This window comes from Balearica regulorum, chromosome 12 (assembly GCF_011004875.1).
Source record: "Balearica regulorum gibbericeps isolate bBalReg1 chromosome 12, bBalReg1.pri, whole genome shotgun sequence".
Lineage (NCBI taxonomy): Eukaryota > Metazoa > Chordata > Aves > Gruiformes > Gruidae > Balearica > Balearica regulorum.
In genome coordinates this window covers 23,395,090-23,408,162 of record NC_046195.1, presented here as the reverse complement: position 1 = coordinate 23,408,162, position 13,073 = coordinate 23,395,090, and the positions used below count along the sequence as shown (strand labels likewise).

Here is a 13,073-nt window from a genome sequence, read left to right as displayed (position 1 = left end):
CGTTTGCGCTGCCCTCGGCTTCCGCTTTCCTGCCTTGCAGGAGGCAACGCTGGGGAGCTCAGCAGAGGGTTAGAGACGCACCGGTCGGTACGTGCTCCATCCCCGAAGGCCTGGCTGGGAGAGGCAGGGCATTTCACCCGCTCTTTCTGGGCAACGAGTCTCGTGTGTTTAGTGACCCATCTTGCGAGCCTTCAGACCGTTTCAATTACCCTCACTCTTAAAAACGTTCCCTTTTTCTCTCCGGAGCACGCTAAGCCGTAGCAGGTAGTTGTGGAGCGTAACCGCATTGCTCCTCTTGGCCGCCCGTGGCCCGTCTGTGGGGTTTTGACCCCTAACGGCACCTACGAGCAAGCGCGGGGCCCGAGCCGGCTCCGGCGCCCTGACGCGAACGGGGCAGCGCTGCACCCGGGTGGCCGGCGGGAAGGCACCGAGGGCGGGAGCCCGCCCAGGCCGCCCCTCGCCGGAGCGGGAAGCGGCCGCTCCGCCCCCGCGCCCGGCCCGCCACTCGGCCCGCCATGGCGCTCTCGCAGGCCGGTACGCTGGAGTCTGAGGAGCCGTCGCCGCAAACCCAGCAGCGGATGCAGGTCCGAGGCGGGTGGGGAGTGGGGGAGCTGCCTGCCCGAGGCGAAGGGGGGGGTAACCGGGGCGGTGGGGAAGAGGGGAGGGATGGCGGGCGGAAGGGGCCGGGGCTGTGAGGAGCGGGGCGGACGAGCGGGGGCGGGTTCGTGAGGAGAGGGGCCCGGAGCTGTGAGGAGATGGGAGGACGGGGGAGCCGGGTCCGGGAGGAGGGGGTCCGTGAGAGCCGGGGCTGTGAGGAGATGGGAGGGCGGGGGAGCCGGGTCCGGGAGGGGTCCGGGGGTGCCGGGCTTGGTGAGGAGCGGGGCGGGAAGGCGGGGGTACGGCGGGGCCGGCCGGGCGGAGAGCGCGGGAACGGCCCGGGCTGCGCAGCCCCGCCGAGCTCCCCGTTTCCCTCCGCAGGAGTCCACCCCGATGGGGACCGCCGAGCTCCAGCTCAGCCCGGAGCAGGGCGAGCGGCGAGCCGTTGCGGCGCGGCAACTGCGGGTGCTGCTCACGCCGCTGGCTGCCGCGGGCCGGCGGCTGCCCCAGAAGCGGCTGCTGGGCGCCGGCGGCGGGGCGGAGGGCAGGGCGCCGGCCGGCAAGAGGCTCTGCCTGGAGCCCGACCCGCCGACGCCCGCCTCGGGCCCCGCCACCCCGCCCGCGGGCACCGCGGCTGGCAGCGGCCTGGACGGCGTCTGGGATGCGGACAGCGACGGGAGCGACGGGGGAGACGCAGCTCCGGTGAGTGCCCGCGGGGCCGCGCTGCGCCTCCCCGCTGCGGGGGTCCGGCCCGGGCGGCTTCCCCAGAGCCCCCGCCGCGCCGGTCGATCGGGAGTTGTTTGCTGCAAACAGGCGGAGGGAAGGTGGTGGCTTTGCAGATCTCAAGGCGTGAATTTGTTATGTTTGTAACAGTGAAGTTTGAAATATTTTTCCTCTTTACATAATTTCTTTCTTTCTGTGTTTCTTTCTGTCTTTCTTTCTTTCCCTTGCTAACTGGCAGCGTAAAACTTCATTTTACCCTTTTGGAATGTCTAGGGATGATAAAAAAAAAAAGCACTTGCTCTCAGTCAGAGTATATAAAACCAAGTAGCAAAAGCATCAACATGTTCTTGTGCTGTCAATAACCGTCTTCCAGATGTTTTTATGGATGGATACAGTCACAAGATATGAAAGCTGTCAATGTTCATTTATATTTACATCATCATTTCAACTTGTCAAGTTCACCTTCTCTTCTATAAAAGATAAAAATGGTCTAAGATTGTATTGCATTTCCGTGCAATATTTGCTGTATTGCTGAGGTTTTCAGGTGTTTATTGATTCACTTCAGTATTGTTTTTGTTCTAACGAGATTTTGATGAACTGACCTTTTTTGTAGAAGTAATGCTAGGAGAGAGTTTTGTAATGCAAGCCAGTACCTCTATGGACGAGTTTTGGTATTGATGTGGGATCACCCCAGTCTGTATGGTGGTTTTTTGTTTACAAGTGTATCGAACAACTTTTAAATAATTTAGACAATCAGTTTAGAGACTCACTTCCCAGAAGCCAGGGATATCTCTTGCATGCCGTGTAACTGTATGATGAAGAGTAATTGGCTTTTCTTTTTGTAGGATGGATACTCACAGTTATCAGCTTATGAAAGGAAAAGACTGAAGAACATTACAGAAAATGCTAAATTCTTTGCTGCTTTAAAGCTGCATGAGGTTTGTACAGATTCGAAGTAGCATCAAAATGCGCTCTCTCTAGCTGTAATGATGGTAGTACTGTCATCCCTCTCGTCGTGAAACCCTTCCCCAGCAGTGTGTGAGGAAAGCCACAAAAACTTCCTGAGGCATCAGGGCTGCCCTGCCTGGATAAAAAATGGGGGGTTTGTGCTGCTAGTTAGCTGTTTCCAAAGAGGTGAAGTCATTGGCTAAGCCTACAGAAAGTGAAGAAGGCAAAACTCTGCTCATACAGCATTCCACCCAGCAGTACCCAGTGCTAGCGCACGTGGTCCCAGCTGCAGACCCAGCAGGACCAGATGAGGTGACCCTTGAGTAAAATGCTCTTGTGAAGGCGCTTGCGTGCGTGTGCTGGGCAGTGTGAGCACATACGTGCAGCGTCCTGCTCACTCCCACCCCTTCCTGTGCACCGGCATTCCCCGGTTGAGGGCATGGAGCTCTTGGGTTTCAGGTGCAGTGCACACAGGTTAGCTGGTTATCTAACTGCGGAGCACGCAGGTTAGCTGGTTATCTAACTGAAAGGCTGCAGGGCCTGCAAGGTGGCCAGTGGCTGGCAGCTGGGAGGGTTCAGCTCACAGGGTGGACACAAGCACGTTATAATTCTTCTCACGTCGGAGAAGTTGTCTAGAAAGCTAAGGTAATGGGATTTCAAATGCTACCACATGAGTAGATCTAAGTCTTTGCCCTTCTTTCCGCAGTCTTTCATTCTTTTACATTATTTCTTTTGAATTCACAACATGTCCCATTTCTGGCAGCAGTGAGCGAATTACCTCCTTGAATGGCTGCGTGCTTGCTCACTCATCATACCAGGTTGCAAGACATGGTTGGGCCTGTCTAGTAGGCAGTAAGACTCCTTACCACCAAGACTGAAACTTGAGTAAAAATGACTCCTTTTCTTCCAGTTATCCCCAGAGAGGTCAGTAAAGACTAGGCAGTCTGACTGTAATCACAGCACTGACCGCAGAGTAGCGAAGACTAGCAAAAGGAGCTATAGCCGTCTGGGTTCCGTTAGCACTGGCCAGTATGGGCTGCCAAAGCCAAGGAGCAGGTAAATCTTCTCGTGCCAGGCTGATGCTGCTTTGGCCAGGTGGAGCAGTGAGGGGTCTTAGGCGTGAGCTGCACACGCCTGAACTTTCCTGGACTCCAAATGAACTAAATGCCTGTCTTCAAAACGTCATGGAGAAAACTGTGAGCAGAGGCCCCTGTGGTTAGAGGCTCTGCTGTGAATGTCTTTGGTACGGAGCATTTAGAATATTTTCTTTGTAAAGAGAAGGGCTACAGAACATCCAGACTGTGCTGTGCTCCTGCGTGCCATTCACAGAAATCAGGGAACTCGTGCTGGTACATGGAAGCAAAGCGGACACATCGCAGCTGGATGCTTAAAAATCCCTTTTTATTAATGTTACAAATACTTACAATATAGTTTATTGTGGCCTTTAGAGAATTGTATTTTATACTGGTTGATCTTTTATGCTTGTTACACGTATTTTTAATCTATTTTTTTTCTCTTTAAGTCAGCTGCAAGACTTCACCAAATTGCAACTAAAAGCCAATCTCATGTCACCAAAAGGTAAAATATCTGTGTGTGAGATTCGTGTCACTGTTCATTGTGTGTTCGCTGGTTTAGCACTTCATCTGCACGTGCCTGATACTGCGAAGAGGGAGAGCTAGTGAGGAGTCTCCCTGTAAAGCTAAATCTGAATAACTGCTTATCTTAAGCTGTGTGAGTTTGTGAACAGGTAGCTCCAGAGGAAGTGCCTCTCCTCTGCCACCCTTTGGAAAGGAAATGACAGTATTAGTACCTTTTTCATCAAATTACGGAATTTGTTCCTTTTTGTGATATTTGTATTACGGTATTTCAAGTGCATTTCTTTTTTCGGAAGATATTTTTGCATGATGGCTGAAGCAAGAAATGTTAAATGATGAAAACAAATGATGGGGAAAAGCATGGGAAAGAAAGGCGGGGGGAGAACTAGCTGCAAGGGATGGGGTAACCAATTAGTGTAGAAGAAAAGACGTTTGGCAATGCCAAAACAGTACCAGGCAAAGCAGAAAAATGAGCTTATGTGCCAAACAAAGAGTAAGATACATGATGAAAGAAAGTGGAAGATGACTAGATGAACAAGTGGAAAGATGAATTATGAATAAGGAGGGCTAGGAAGACGAGTGACAGCGGCAGGATGTATTACAAGCAAAACAAATGCAATACATACATACGCCTTGTGAAATGCTCTTTTTGTTGTTCGTCGCTATTACTGAAGGAAAAAGCAATCACAGCACTCCTAAAGTGAACCAGAACTAGTGAGGCTGTAAGTTTGGGCCAAGGTGTGAGCGCTAGACATCCCGACCTACGCTGGAGTCCTGCACTTAAATGCAGAGGGCTTACATTAATTAACTGTGTCTGTAACTTCAAAACGTTTTAACTGTTCTAGAGCTAAGCCTAAAAAGGCAGAAGATGAGACAGTACGTCGAAGATCTATGCGCTTACAAAGAGTAGAGCCATCAGGAATGCCGGTGCTGGAGGTGCCTGCCCAGCCAGAAGCAGAGGAATATGTAAGATGGGGAAGGGATAGAGGAGGGGGGTGTGTGGGCGTGTGTGTATAGGCAGAAGTTTTATAAAAACTGCTGGTGCAGTTGACTGGCTGTACTTGTCATTGCTGAGGTTATTGTAAAAACCTTGAGATGTTTGGGAAGGTGCATGGTACAGTGGCAACAATGAAAGGTAAATTCTTTCCCCCTTGAGTGTGTTGAATAGCAGGCTTCCCATGTCCTCCCTGAAAGCCAGTCAATGTTCTGTGACTCAGGTTGATGAAATAGTGCCATTTTGGATGATCAGAAGGGTCCTGAGGTAAAACGTTACGCATTTTTCAACAGCCCATAGATTTGAGCAGCTTTAAATTCAAAGTTTTATTACTCTGTTTTAATGTTATTTCACTGTAACTTTTGATCTAGTTTATTTTCCTTTGAAATATTTACAACCTTTTTGAAGTAGTTATATAGCAACAAGTAAAAATGCTATTGCTCCGAGAGATGGGAATTTAAATCTTCCATGGTGCTGTAGAATAAAGCTAAGTCTCTGTAATGCAGTTCTTAAACATCAACCTTGCTGGAGTGTCAAAAAGGAGAGGAAAAGACGTGGGGTAGCTGTTTGTCTTCACTGTCGTGTTTAGTAAAGTGCTATTTATCTTTTTTAATAAGATTTGATAGAAACTTTTATTGTTGTTGTTATGTTTATTTCTTGTATTACCATAGGTGTGTTCTCAGAATATCTGGTGTGTGGAAAGTAACAATTCACCCTATTTGTAGTTGTAGTTGATTTGAGTTATGAAAATGGCTAATGTCGTTCCAGCCTCAGGTTCCAGCCGGGCCTTTGCCAATGGTTCCAGAAGATCAGATGGAGAACAGTAAATTGACAGAGGACTTACTGACTACATGGATGAGGATAAGTGAGGTATTATTAGTTACGATTAATTATTTTTGGATAACATATTTTAGCTTGAGTTCCAAGTAACCTAATACTGATAAATATTTCCTTTATAGATGAAAGCTAATGCTACCGAGAAGCACACGTGTGACGTGAAAAGGTAATCTGAAGACAGCAGCTAAAAAGTGGGTATTGTCTTGTTCTCCTTTTTTCTCTTGAATAGCTAACGTTTTAATGATGTTGTCTAGATACCAAGACAGCCTGAACAGCATGGTCCTCAGCGAAGATAATGTTAAAAAGGTTGTGAAATACCGCGTGTGTTCTATGGCTATCCATCCTTCTGAAAGCATCATCTTTGTGGCAGCTGGAGACAAGTCTGGGCAGATCGGTCTCTGGAACGTGGTGAGCTGTTAGTGTGCTCTTCACCTGGCAGAGCTCTTTGCTGCAGGAGGGACACAGATGGGGCACAGCCTGGAGCTTCGTTTTGTCAGTCTTGCCGTGGTATTTTAGACTTTCCCCATTCTTGCGGATAACACCAGGGTGTCTGTTAAATTGAGGTCACCAGAGTTGCTTGAAAGGTCTGTTGGGACCTCGGCAAGCCCAGGTTTAATGGGGGGAAAGGTTACACTGGTAATTTTGGGGGGCAGAGCGGAAGAAAATGGATCTCTAGCTGAAATAATATCATCGGTGGGGGTTAAAATTGCAATTCACCATTGAGAGATTCAGGATCTAATTACGGTACCCTTGTAGCAGTACCACAACTAGGTTCTGGAGAGGGAGGGGAAACGGATGCTCAAGAACTTGTTTTTTGAGTTTGTACAAATTTTGGGTAGCTGCAGCGAGTCACTGTTTTCCCAGATGGCAGAGATGAAATTGCTATGCCAATATATATGCTGGCACATACTCACATACATTGTCTCTGAAAAATAGCTTAGTGTTTGGTGCTTTGAAAACTTTTGAGGGCTTTGCAGATAGTCTCACCATTGTTTCTGAATTGCCTTAATTACCTGCAGCAAGAATCCTTATTCACGCCCTTGACTTACACCTCTGTAAATCCGCTTTGATCCCACGTCATCCAAACCAGCTGCTTGAAGTTCACACGCACGCAGATTTTCTTCTTGTTTTTTGCAATGCCATTAACCTCTTGAGTTTCTCTCGACTCGTTTCTGCTGTGACAGCTTCAGGAAACCGATCAACTGAATTCAGCTCTGAGACTCTTACTCAATTATAAAGAAGTTTAAACTGCTCTGTACAATTCGGAAAGCTCTGACTGCGCAGCTGGGGTTACTGCCTGTCGAAGAGTGTGATCTGGTGACGGGGGAGGCTGAGGTCCCAGTGCTGCAGGCTGGCTGTGGCCTCGCAGAGACATGTCAGGGGAAGCCTAGAACTGTTAATGCTACTCTTCTCTTTTGCTCTCCCTTTTGTTATTTTCCTGAAGTGAGTTGGGGAGCAGAGTAATCTTTGTGGAACGTACCGGTACTTATTCCAAAATGATCTATTTAGTTTCTTTTGAAATATCAGAGCTTGAATGATGCCAAAATTAGAAGAGAAGATAGAGGAGATTATGCTTTACATTCAGTTTGGGTCGCTATATTTTAGCTTGAGTTCTAAGTAACCTAATATGTACATATTTTGATATAAAAGGCATATGCATACGTTTGCTCCTCAGCAAGGTGTTCAGCTGTGGTAACTGAGAAACCAATTCTGTCAGTAGAGGAAGAGCCAGGTATCACTGTCCAGATACAGTATTGGTGGCTGCAGTGACAGAAGTGCACTTAAATTGCAGCAGGAAATTGCAGCTTTTCCTAATTAGGAGACAGAATTCTGAAACCGAGAGTAAATTCTTCATGCTCTTTTGAGCTAAATCACTTGTATAGTGGTGAAACTGGTAGTGGGAGGACGGGCGTAGCCTAGCAGCGCTAGGTGCTGAGTGGCCCATGTGAGGACCGTTCTCTTCCCTGCAGAAGTGGAGCTCCCTTTGCTCCTCAAGTGGCCGTGCCCCTGGCAGCCTTGCTGCCCGTGCTACCTGTGCTGGTGTTTCCACGCATCAAAGACCCCACTGCCTCCTCCCTACACTTACCCAGAGCAGGCTGACAATGTCTGAATACCAGAGACTTTAATTTGAAAGTTGCAGTAATTAATAGAAATAACTACAGCGATTAGCATCCGTTGAATCTCAATTGTTTTTCAGAATTGTAAGTCTGAAGAAGGAGCGTGCATCTTTATTCCACACAATTATCCGGTCAGCTGCCTGCATTTTTCTCCATTTAATCCTGCTCACTTGCTGTCTCTAAGCAATGACACTCTGCGATGTGGTGATGTTACTAGAGCTGTCTTTGATGAGGTGAGTGCTCCCGCGGTTGTGCCGCAGGCTGCTTGGAAATCTCTTAGCATGCATGCTGCTGTGAAGTTTTAGTCTCTGTCTACCCAGTTGTTATTTGTTGGTGGTTTTGTTAACAAGAAAGTTGAAGATTCCATTCCCACAAGGACACATGAAGTAACCTTTAATTAACATCATCAAAATACAGAGATGCTTCCTAGTCAATAAAACACAGTAACAGCTTGGGTACTCCCAATTCCCTTCCTGCAGGGGCAATTACTGAATTTAATTTCCTGTCTCCGTACTTAAGCAATATGTGTATAACAAGCTACAACGGTTCAAAGCTTTTTTCCCCAACCCTTACATGCACCGTAATTCTGGTGGGGTTATGGGCAGGCCAGCTGCTTGGGAAGGACCTGGAATTGGTTGGCCAGGAAGGTCTGGGGGGCTCGGTCTAGGAGACAAATGCTTGCAAGAATGTGTCTTTGGAGGTCAGGGGAGGAGAATTGCCCTTCTCCTGCTCCTGTTACCTTAGGCCAACTTACACAGCCTTGTGATACCTCTAGGAGTAGTACTGCCATTGGAAAGAATTCCGCTGCTAACGGGGAGAGTCTGCACACCTAGAGAGAGCTGAGACACGGAAGTGTTCCTGCACTGTTACGTGTGGCTAATTGCTGCTTTGAGAGGAAACTGCTGTGGGATAAGGCGGCTTGACGTCCTGACCCTGATCTCCCAAATTACGGGAAACCAAATGCACATTTGTGCACCCAGTTAAAGGTTTCTGTAGCACTGGAGAAAGGAACGCCATCATCAGTCCTCGCTCAGTACGCACTCGGGGATAACAGCCCTTTGACTACTGGAACATAGAGGCGATGGGGTTGTGTCAGAGTTCTGACAGAGAATTCGGAGTACGTTGTTGGCAGTTTGTTTCGGATGGCTAATTACCTCCTCCTTGGAAAGCACACCAGGTTTACAGAAAGGTTACCTACCGGAGTAGCTCAGGCTGGAGCTATCAAATTAGGTAGTTTTCGTTAGTATTTCTAGTACATTAAAAAGGGAAAGCATGAAATCTATGGCCCATGGAGTGTTTTGGGTATTACGAGTAACTCTATGTATTTTGTTGAGTAATTCTGGTTATGTTTGACCTTTTCTATGCTCAGATATGCAGAAGTGAAGAAAACTTATCTTCCTTTGACTTTTTGGAAGACAACGCCTCCACTGCAATAGTAGGACACTGGGATGGGGACGTCGCTGTGGTGGACAGACGGACCCCAGGAACATCTTCAGAGCTTTCTGCGGACATTGGCTTCAAAAGGACAAGGACGGTCCATGTTCACCCCGTGAATAAACAGTATTTCATTGCTGCTGGCTCAGTGTAGGTAGCTCAAAATGAACCGCGGTTATTCTGTGTTTTCAGTGTTCTATCTGCATTAGTGTCTGGAGTCGGCTATAAGCGACACGTTTGGAGGGCAGGGGCAGCTTTTGATCAGGCAGACAGTTTGTCAGCCTCAGCCTATAGTCAAAGCTTTCTTGATCTTTTGAGAAAGCAAGTTTTTAGTTCTTAGCAGGATTTAAAATGTGATACACTTTCACTTTCCTTCACCTTTTGGTAATGGATGCAAAATGGTCTTAGGAGTCTCTGGGGCTTTTGACAGGTGGCAGGGTAGAGGGATTTTACTGAGCTGTGGGCTTGGGCTGGTTTTGCTGCTCTCAAAATCCTTTGGAGCCACTGGCCGTTTGAGAGAATGTGCACCGCTGAAGTAAAGCTCTAGACTCAGCTCATACGAAACCTGTGGTGTCTCTTGAGCTTTTCTTTGGTAAATGGAACAGAAGAATTCTAGTTATTTAACTGTTCACCTTGAAGTTGTCCCTGTGATCTGTGTTGCAGGGACGTTTGTATTTTTGATGTTCGATACCTGAAGTCTAATCGGAACAAGCCCGTCAGCTCTCTTAAAGGGCACACCAAAAGCGTGGCTTCTGCGTACTTCTCCCCTGTAACTGGGAACAGAGTCGTGACGGTGTGTGCGGATGATAAGCTGAGGTAAGATGGTGCGGGAAGGAATAATCCCTATGGAAAATGTCAACTGGTATTTTTTTTTTTACTATTATTATTTCCTGTCTGCATTACCCATCATTGAGAGTTTTCTGTCTTTATCGCCTTTTAAAATTAGCTTTACTTGCATTGGCGTTTTTAATGCTGTACGATCTTTTTGTTGTTTTGTGGGGTTTTTTTCCTAATTCTCATTTTTCTGAAGAATAGTTAACAATGAACAGTAAAATATTACAAGTGCTCTTGGTGTTTAAAAATGAATAAACAAACAAACCCCCCCCCCCAAAACCCCAAACCTGGCTCATGAATACAAATACATAATGCTTCGAAACTGAATTTATTTTTAACTGCTAGTACTTAAAATCATGATAATACCAGCTTTTTTGTTACTAGTCTACGATTTGATAATTTAAACTGCTCTGAGTTGTGCTGTAGTAGAGATCTAGTTTTTCTTTCTACTTTGTAGTTTTGTGACCATAACTTAGCTAATCTAGTCATGTAAATACCTGACCGCATCTGCCATGTTCAGAAGCCCTAAATTGTATAAAAGAATAGCAGGTACAAAATGGGGGCCCAGTTAAAACCAGGCTTAAAGTCAGGCCTCTGCTCCCCACGTTGCCTGTGGTTTTAAGATGGGGGAACGCCGCGTGTTCTGGAAGGAATTTGAATGTGGTGCAGTTGTTCTAGAATTACACGGATTGTCTGGAAAATGGATTGTCTTTCTTCCCTTTCCATACACAGGAAGGAGTTCTTTTACATGAGTTCTCTGTTGCAGTAACGCTTTCTCTCCTGTGGTATATTTGCTATAGATAACTGAAGATTTGTTCTCTGTAGTAACCTTGGTTATGAAAATTGTAAATCCTTGGCGCTAACAGAGCATCAGGGTACAAAATGGATAGGAATATTTGTGCCCGACAGAACGGAGGAAACAGATACAGGATCATTTATTCACCGGCCTCTCCAGAGGAGAAACCAAGTCGCTTTTCACTCGTGTTGAACCTTGTGCCCCAGGGGGTTTGGGCTCCTAAAAGTGTGTCGGGCTGAAGGAGGGCCCAGAACGGGAGATCTATTGCTGGTCCCTCTGTCAGTCGAGCTCACGCCTGCCTGAGGAAGTCCTGGTGGTGGAAGCTGTCAGTGGTGGGATTTCACTCGCGTTCTTCCCTGGGCAGCCTGTTTGTGCAGGGGTGAATGGGCAGGATGCGAGGCTAGAGGCACTTTGTGAGGAAAGGGCGGCCTTGTTTTAACACACGTACGTTTTATTAACACGCTACTTTGTGTTCCAGGGTCTATGACACCACCTCTTTGTCATCGACAGCTGCAGTCCTCAGTACCGTCAGGTAAGGCGAACACCCCGGGGCTGAGGACGGCATGCTATGGCCGTTCCGCTCGAGTGCGCCCGTGCCACAAGCAATGGGTGCGCAGAGGCTGTGCGGTGGTGGGTTTCCAGCCACCGCGGGGGCACGGGCAGCCACGGGAACCAGAGCAGCCTGAGGATTTGTCCTGGTCCTACGGCGGCTCTTGTTGGTAAAACACGACTGCTTGGAGTGGGTCAGGTTTGCAGGAAGCTTTAATGTCTTCCTGGGTGCCTGGAACAGACCGTTTTGGGACTTTTGAAATGCGCTCTGTTTCACAATGCTTTTTCTTTGTGCATTTTTTAAATACCAGAGGTCAGTTCTTAACGGTAAAGGGCATGGCTTTGGGCAGAGTCTCAGCACTGTAAACACCTTTGTGCTCCGGGAGGGTGATGCATCGTCAGCACTGGTTTGCTAATGAGCTGGAACTTGATCAGTGACTGGCTTGACAATTCTTAGTCTGCAGTTTATCGAAAGGCTTGATGCATTTTTGTCCTGTTTTTACTGAAATACGCAGCCACGAAGCATAGGTACTTTGACTAATAATCACTTATGTCAAAGTACCCTCTGCTTTATCTTCTTGCTCCGTCGCGTTTCTTTGTCCCATCCCGCCCCTCAGAGGACAGTGATCCACTGGATGGATCTGAGCAGCACGATCCGGGCAGTGTGCGGAAGTGCTGATGGTTTAGCAGGCGAGGAAGATGGATTTAAGCGAATGTGACGTAAATGACAATACTTAAAAATACTGGAGTCAATAAGAAGCATGTTTCTCTTTTCTTTTTCTCCCTGTTTCTCTGAAGACATAACAATAACACGGGACGCTGGTTAACGAGGTTCAGAGCAGTATGGGACCCGAAACAGGAAGACTGCTTCGTGGTGGGCAGTATGGCACGTCCAAGGCAAATAGAAGTCTTCCAAGACACTGGAAAACTGTTGCACTCTTTCTATAACCTTGACTGCCTCGGTTCCGTGTGTTCCATTAACGTTGTTCATCCCAGCAAGAACATCTTAGTGGGCGGCAACTCCAGTGGCCGCCTTCATGTGTTCAAAGAATAAAAAAAAGTGGCTCAGATACATATTTTTTTCTTTCTTTTGCATTAAATTTGTTTAATCCATATTAAGCTGTTCCGAAGCTAACTGTATTTTCTCAGGACAAAAGTGTATTTTAAAAGCTTTAAAATAAATCTTCTAAACTACCTTTGGCATTCTCTTCTTAAATTAAAAAAAAAAAAATTAATCCTTCTATGACAGTCAGTTTGTACCAAAATAGATATTTTTCCCCAATACTGAGGTAACGTTTCAAAAACAGACAAGAGGCTGGATCAGTAGGATACTTGCTACGCGTACGAGGCACTTGTTCAGGATTTTCTGAACATGATTTTCTGATTCTGTCAGGAATCTGGAGCTCGTTCTCCAGCTTGGTGGTGTTCCCAGCCTGTCCCTCACGGCTGGTGGGTGTTCACGTCCGGGTCCTCAGCAACGTGTCCCCGAGGCGAGACGGCCGCTGGCCGAGGCAGCGCTGCCCGCGGCAGGCGGGGGCTGTCCCTGGTGCCACTGCCCGCGGTGTCGAGGGAAGCTGCGCGGGTACGAGTTGACCTGGAGTTGTCGCGGTGTAGGCAGAGCAGTCCGCTGGTGCTGCAGAGGGGTTGTG

General features: G+C 47.5%; 1 protein-coding gene across 4 annotated transcripts; it reads left to right on the top strand.

The window, feature by feature from the left end:
• The first annotated feature begins 426 nt into the window (after nucleotides 1-426).
• WDR76 (WD repeat domain 76) lies at nucleotides 427-12,619 on the top strand. Of its 4 annotated transcripts, none has more exons than XM_075764553.1 (13): nucleotides 427-584; nucleotides 979-1,299; nucleotides 2,166-2,258; nucleotides 3,791-3,846; nucleotides 4,709-4,829; nucleotides 5,626-5,727; nucleotides 5,817-5,860; nucleotides 5,949-6,102; nucleotides 7,892-8,044; nucleotides 9,181-9,395; nucleotides 9,909-10,061; nucleotides 11,354-11,407; nucleotides 12,223-12,619. In XM_075764553.1, exons 1-13 carry the CDS (start codon nucleotides 516-518, stop codon nucleotides 12,476-12,478), a joined length of 1,791 nt encoding a protein of 596 aa, XP_075620668.1. In that variant the 5' UTR covers nucleotides 427-515; the 3' UTR covers nucleotides 12,479-12,619. The 4 variants fall into 4 exon arrangements, with proteins under 4 accessions (XP_075620668.1, XP_075620671.1, XP_075620669.1 ...); XM_075764556.1 differs by lacking the exon at nucleotides 427-584 and adding an exon at nucleotides 725-776; XM_075764554.1 differs by lacking the exon at nucleotides 427-584 and adding an exon at nucleotides 744-791.
• Nucleotides 12,620-13,073: the final 454 nt, after the last annotated feature.

Bases quoted from the DNA above. Each gene is read 5' to 3' on its own strand.
- WDR76 (XM_075764553.1), top strand. From the start codon at position 516: ATGGCGCTCTCGCAGGCCGGTACGCTGGAGTCTGAGGAGCCGTCGCCG. The intron at 1,300-2,165 runs GTGAGTGCCCGC...TTCTTTTTGTAG, and splicing joins ACGGGGGAGACGCAGCTCCG to GATGGATACTCACAGTTATC. The intron at 5,728-5,816 runs GTATTATTAGTT...TTTCCTTTATAG, and splicing joins CATGGATGAGGATAAGTGAG to ATGAAAGCTAATGCTACCGA.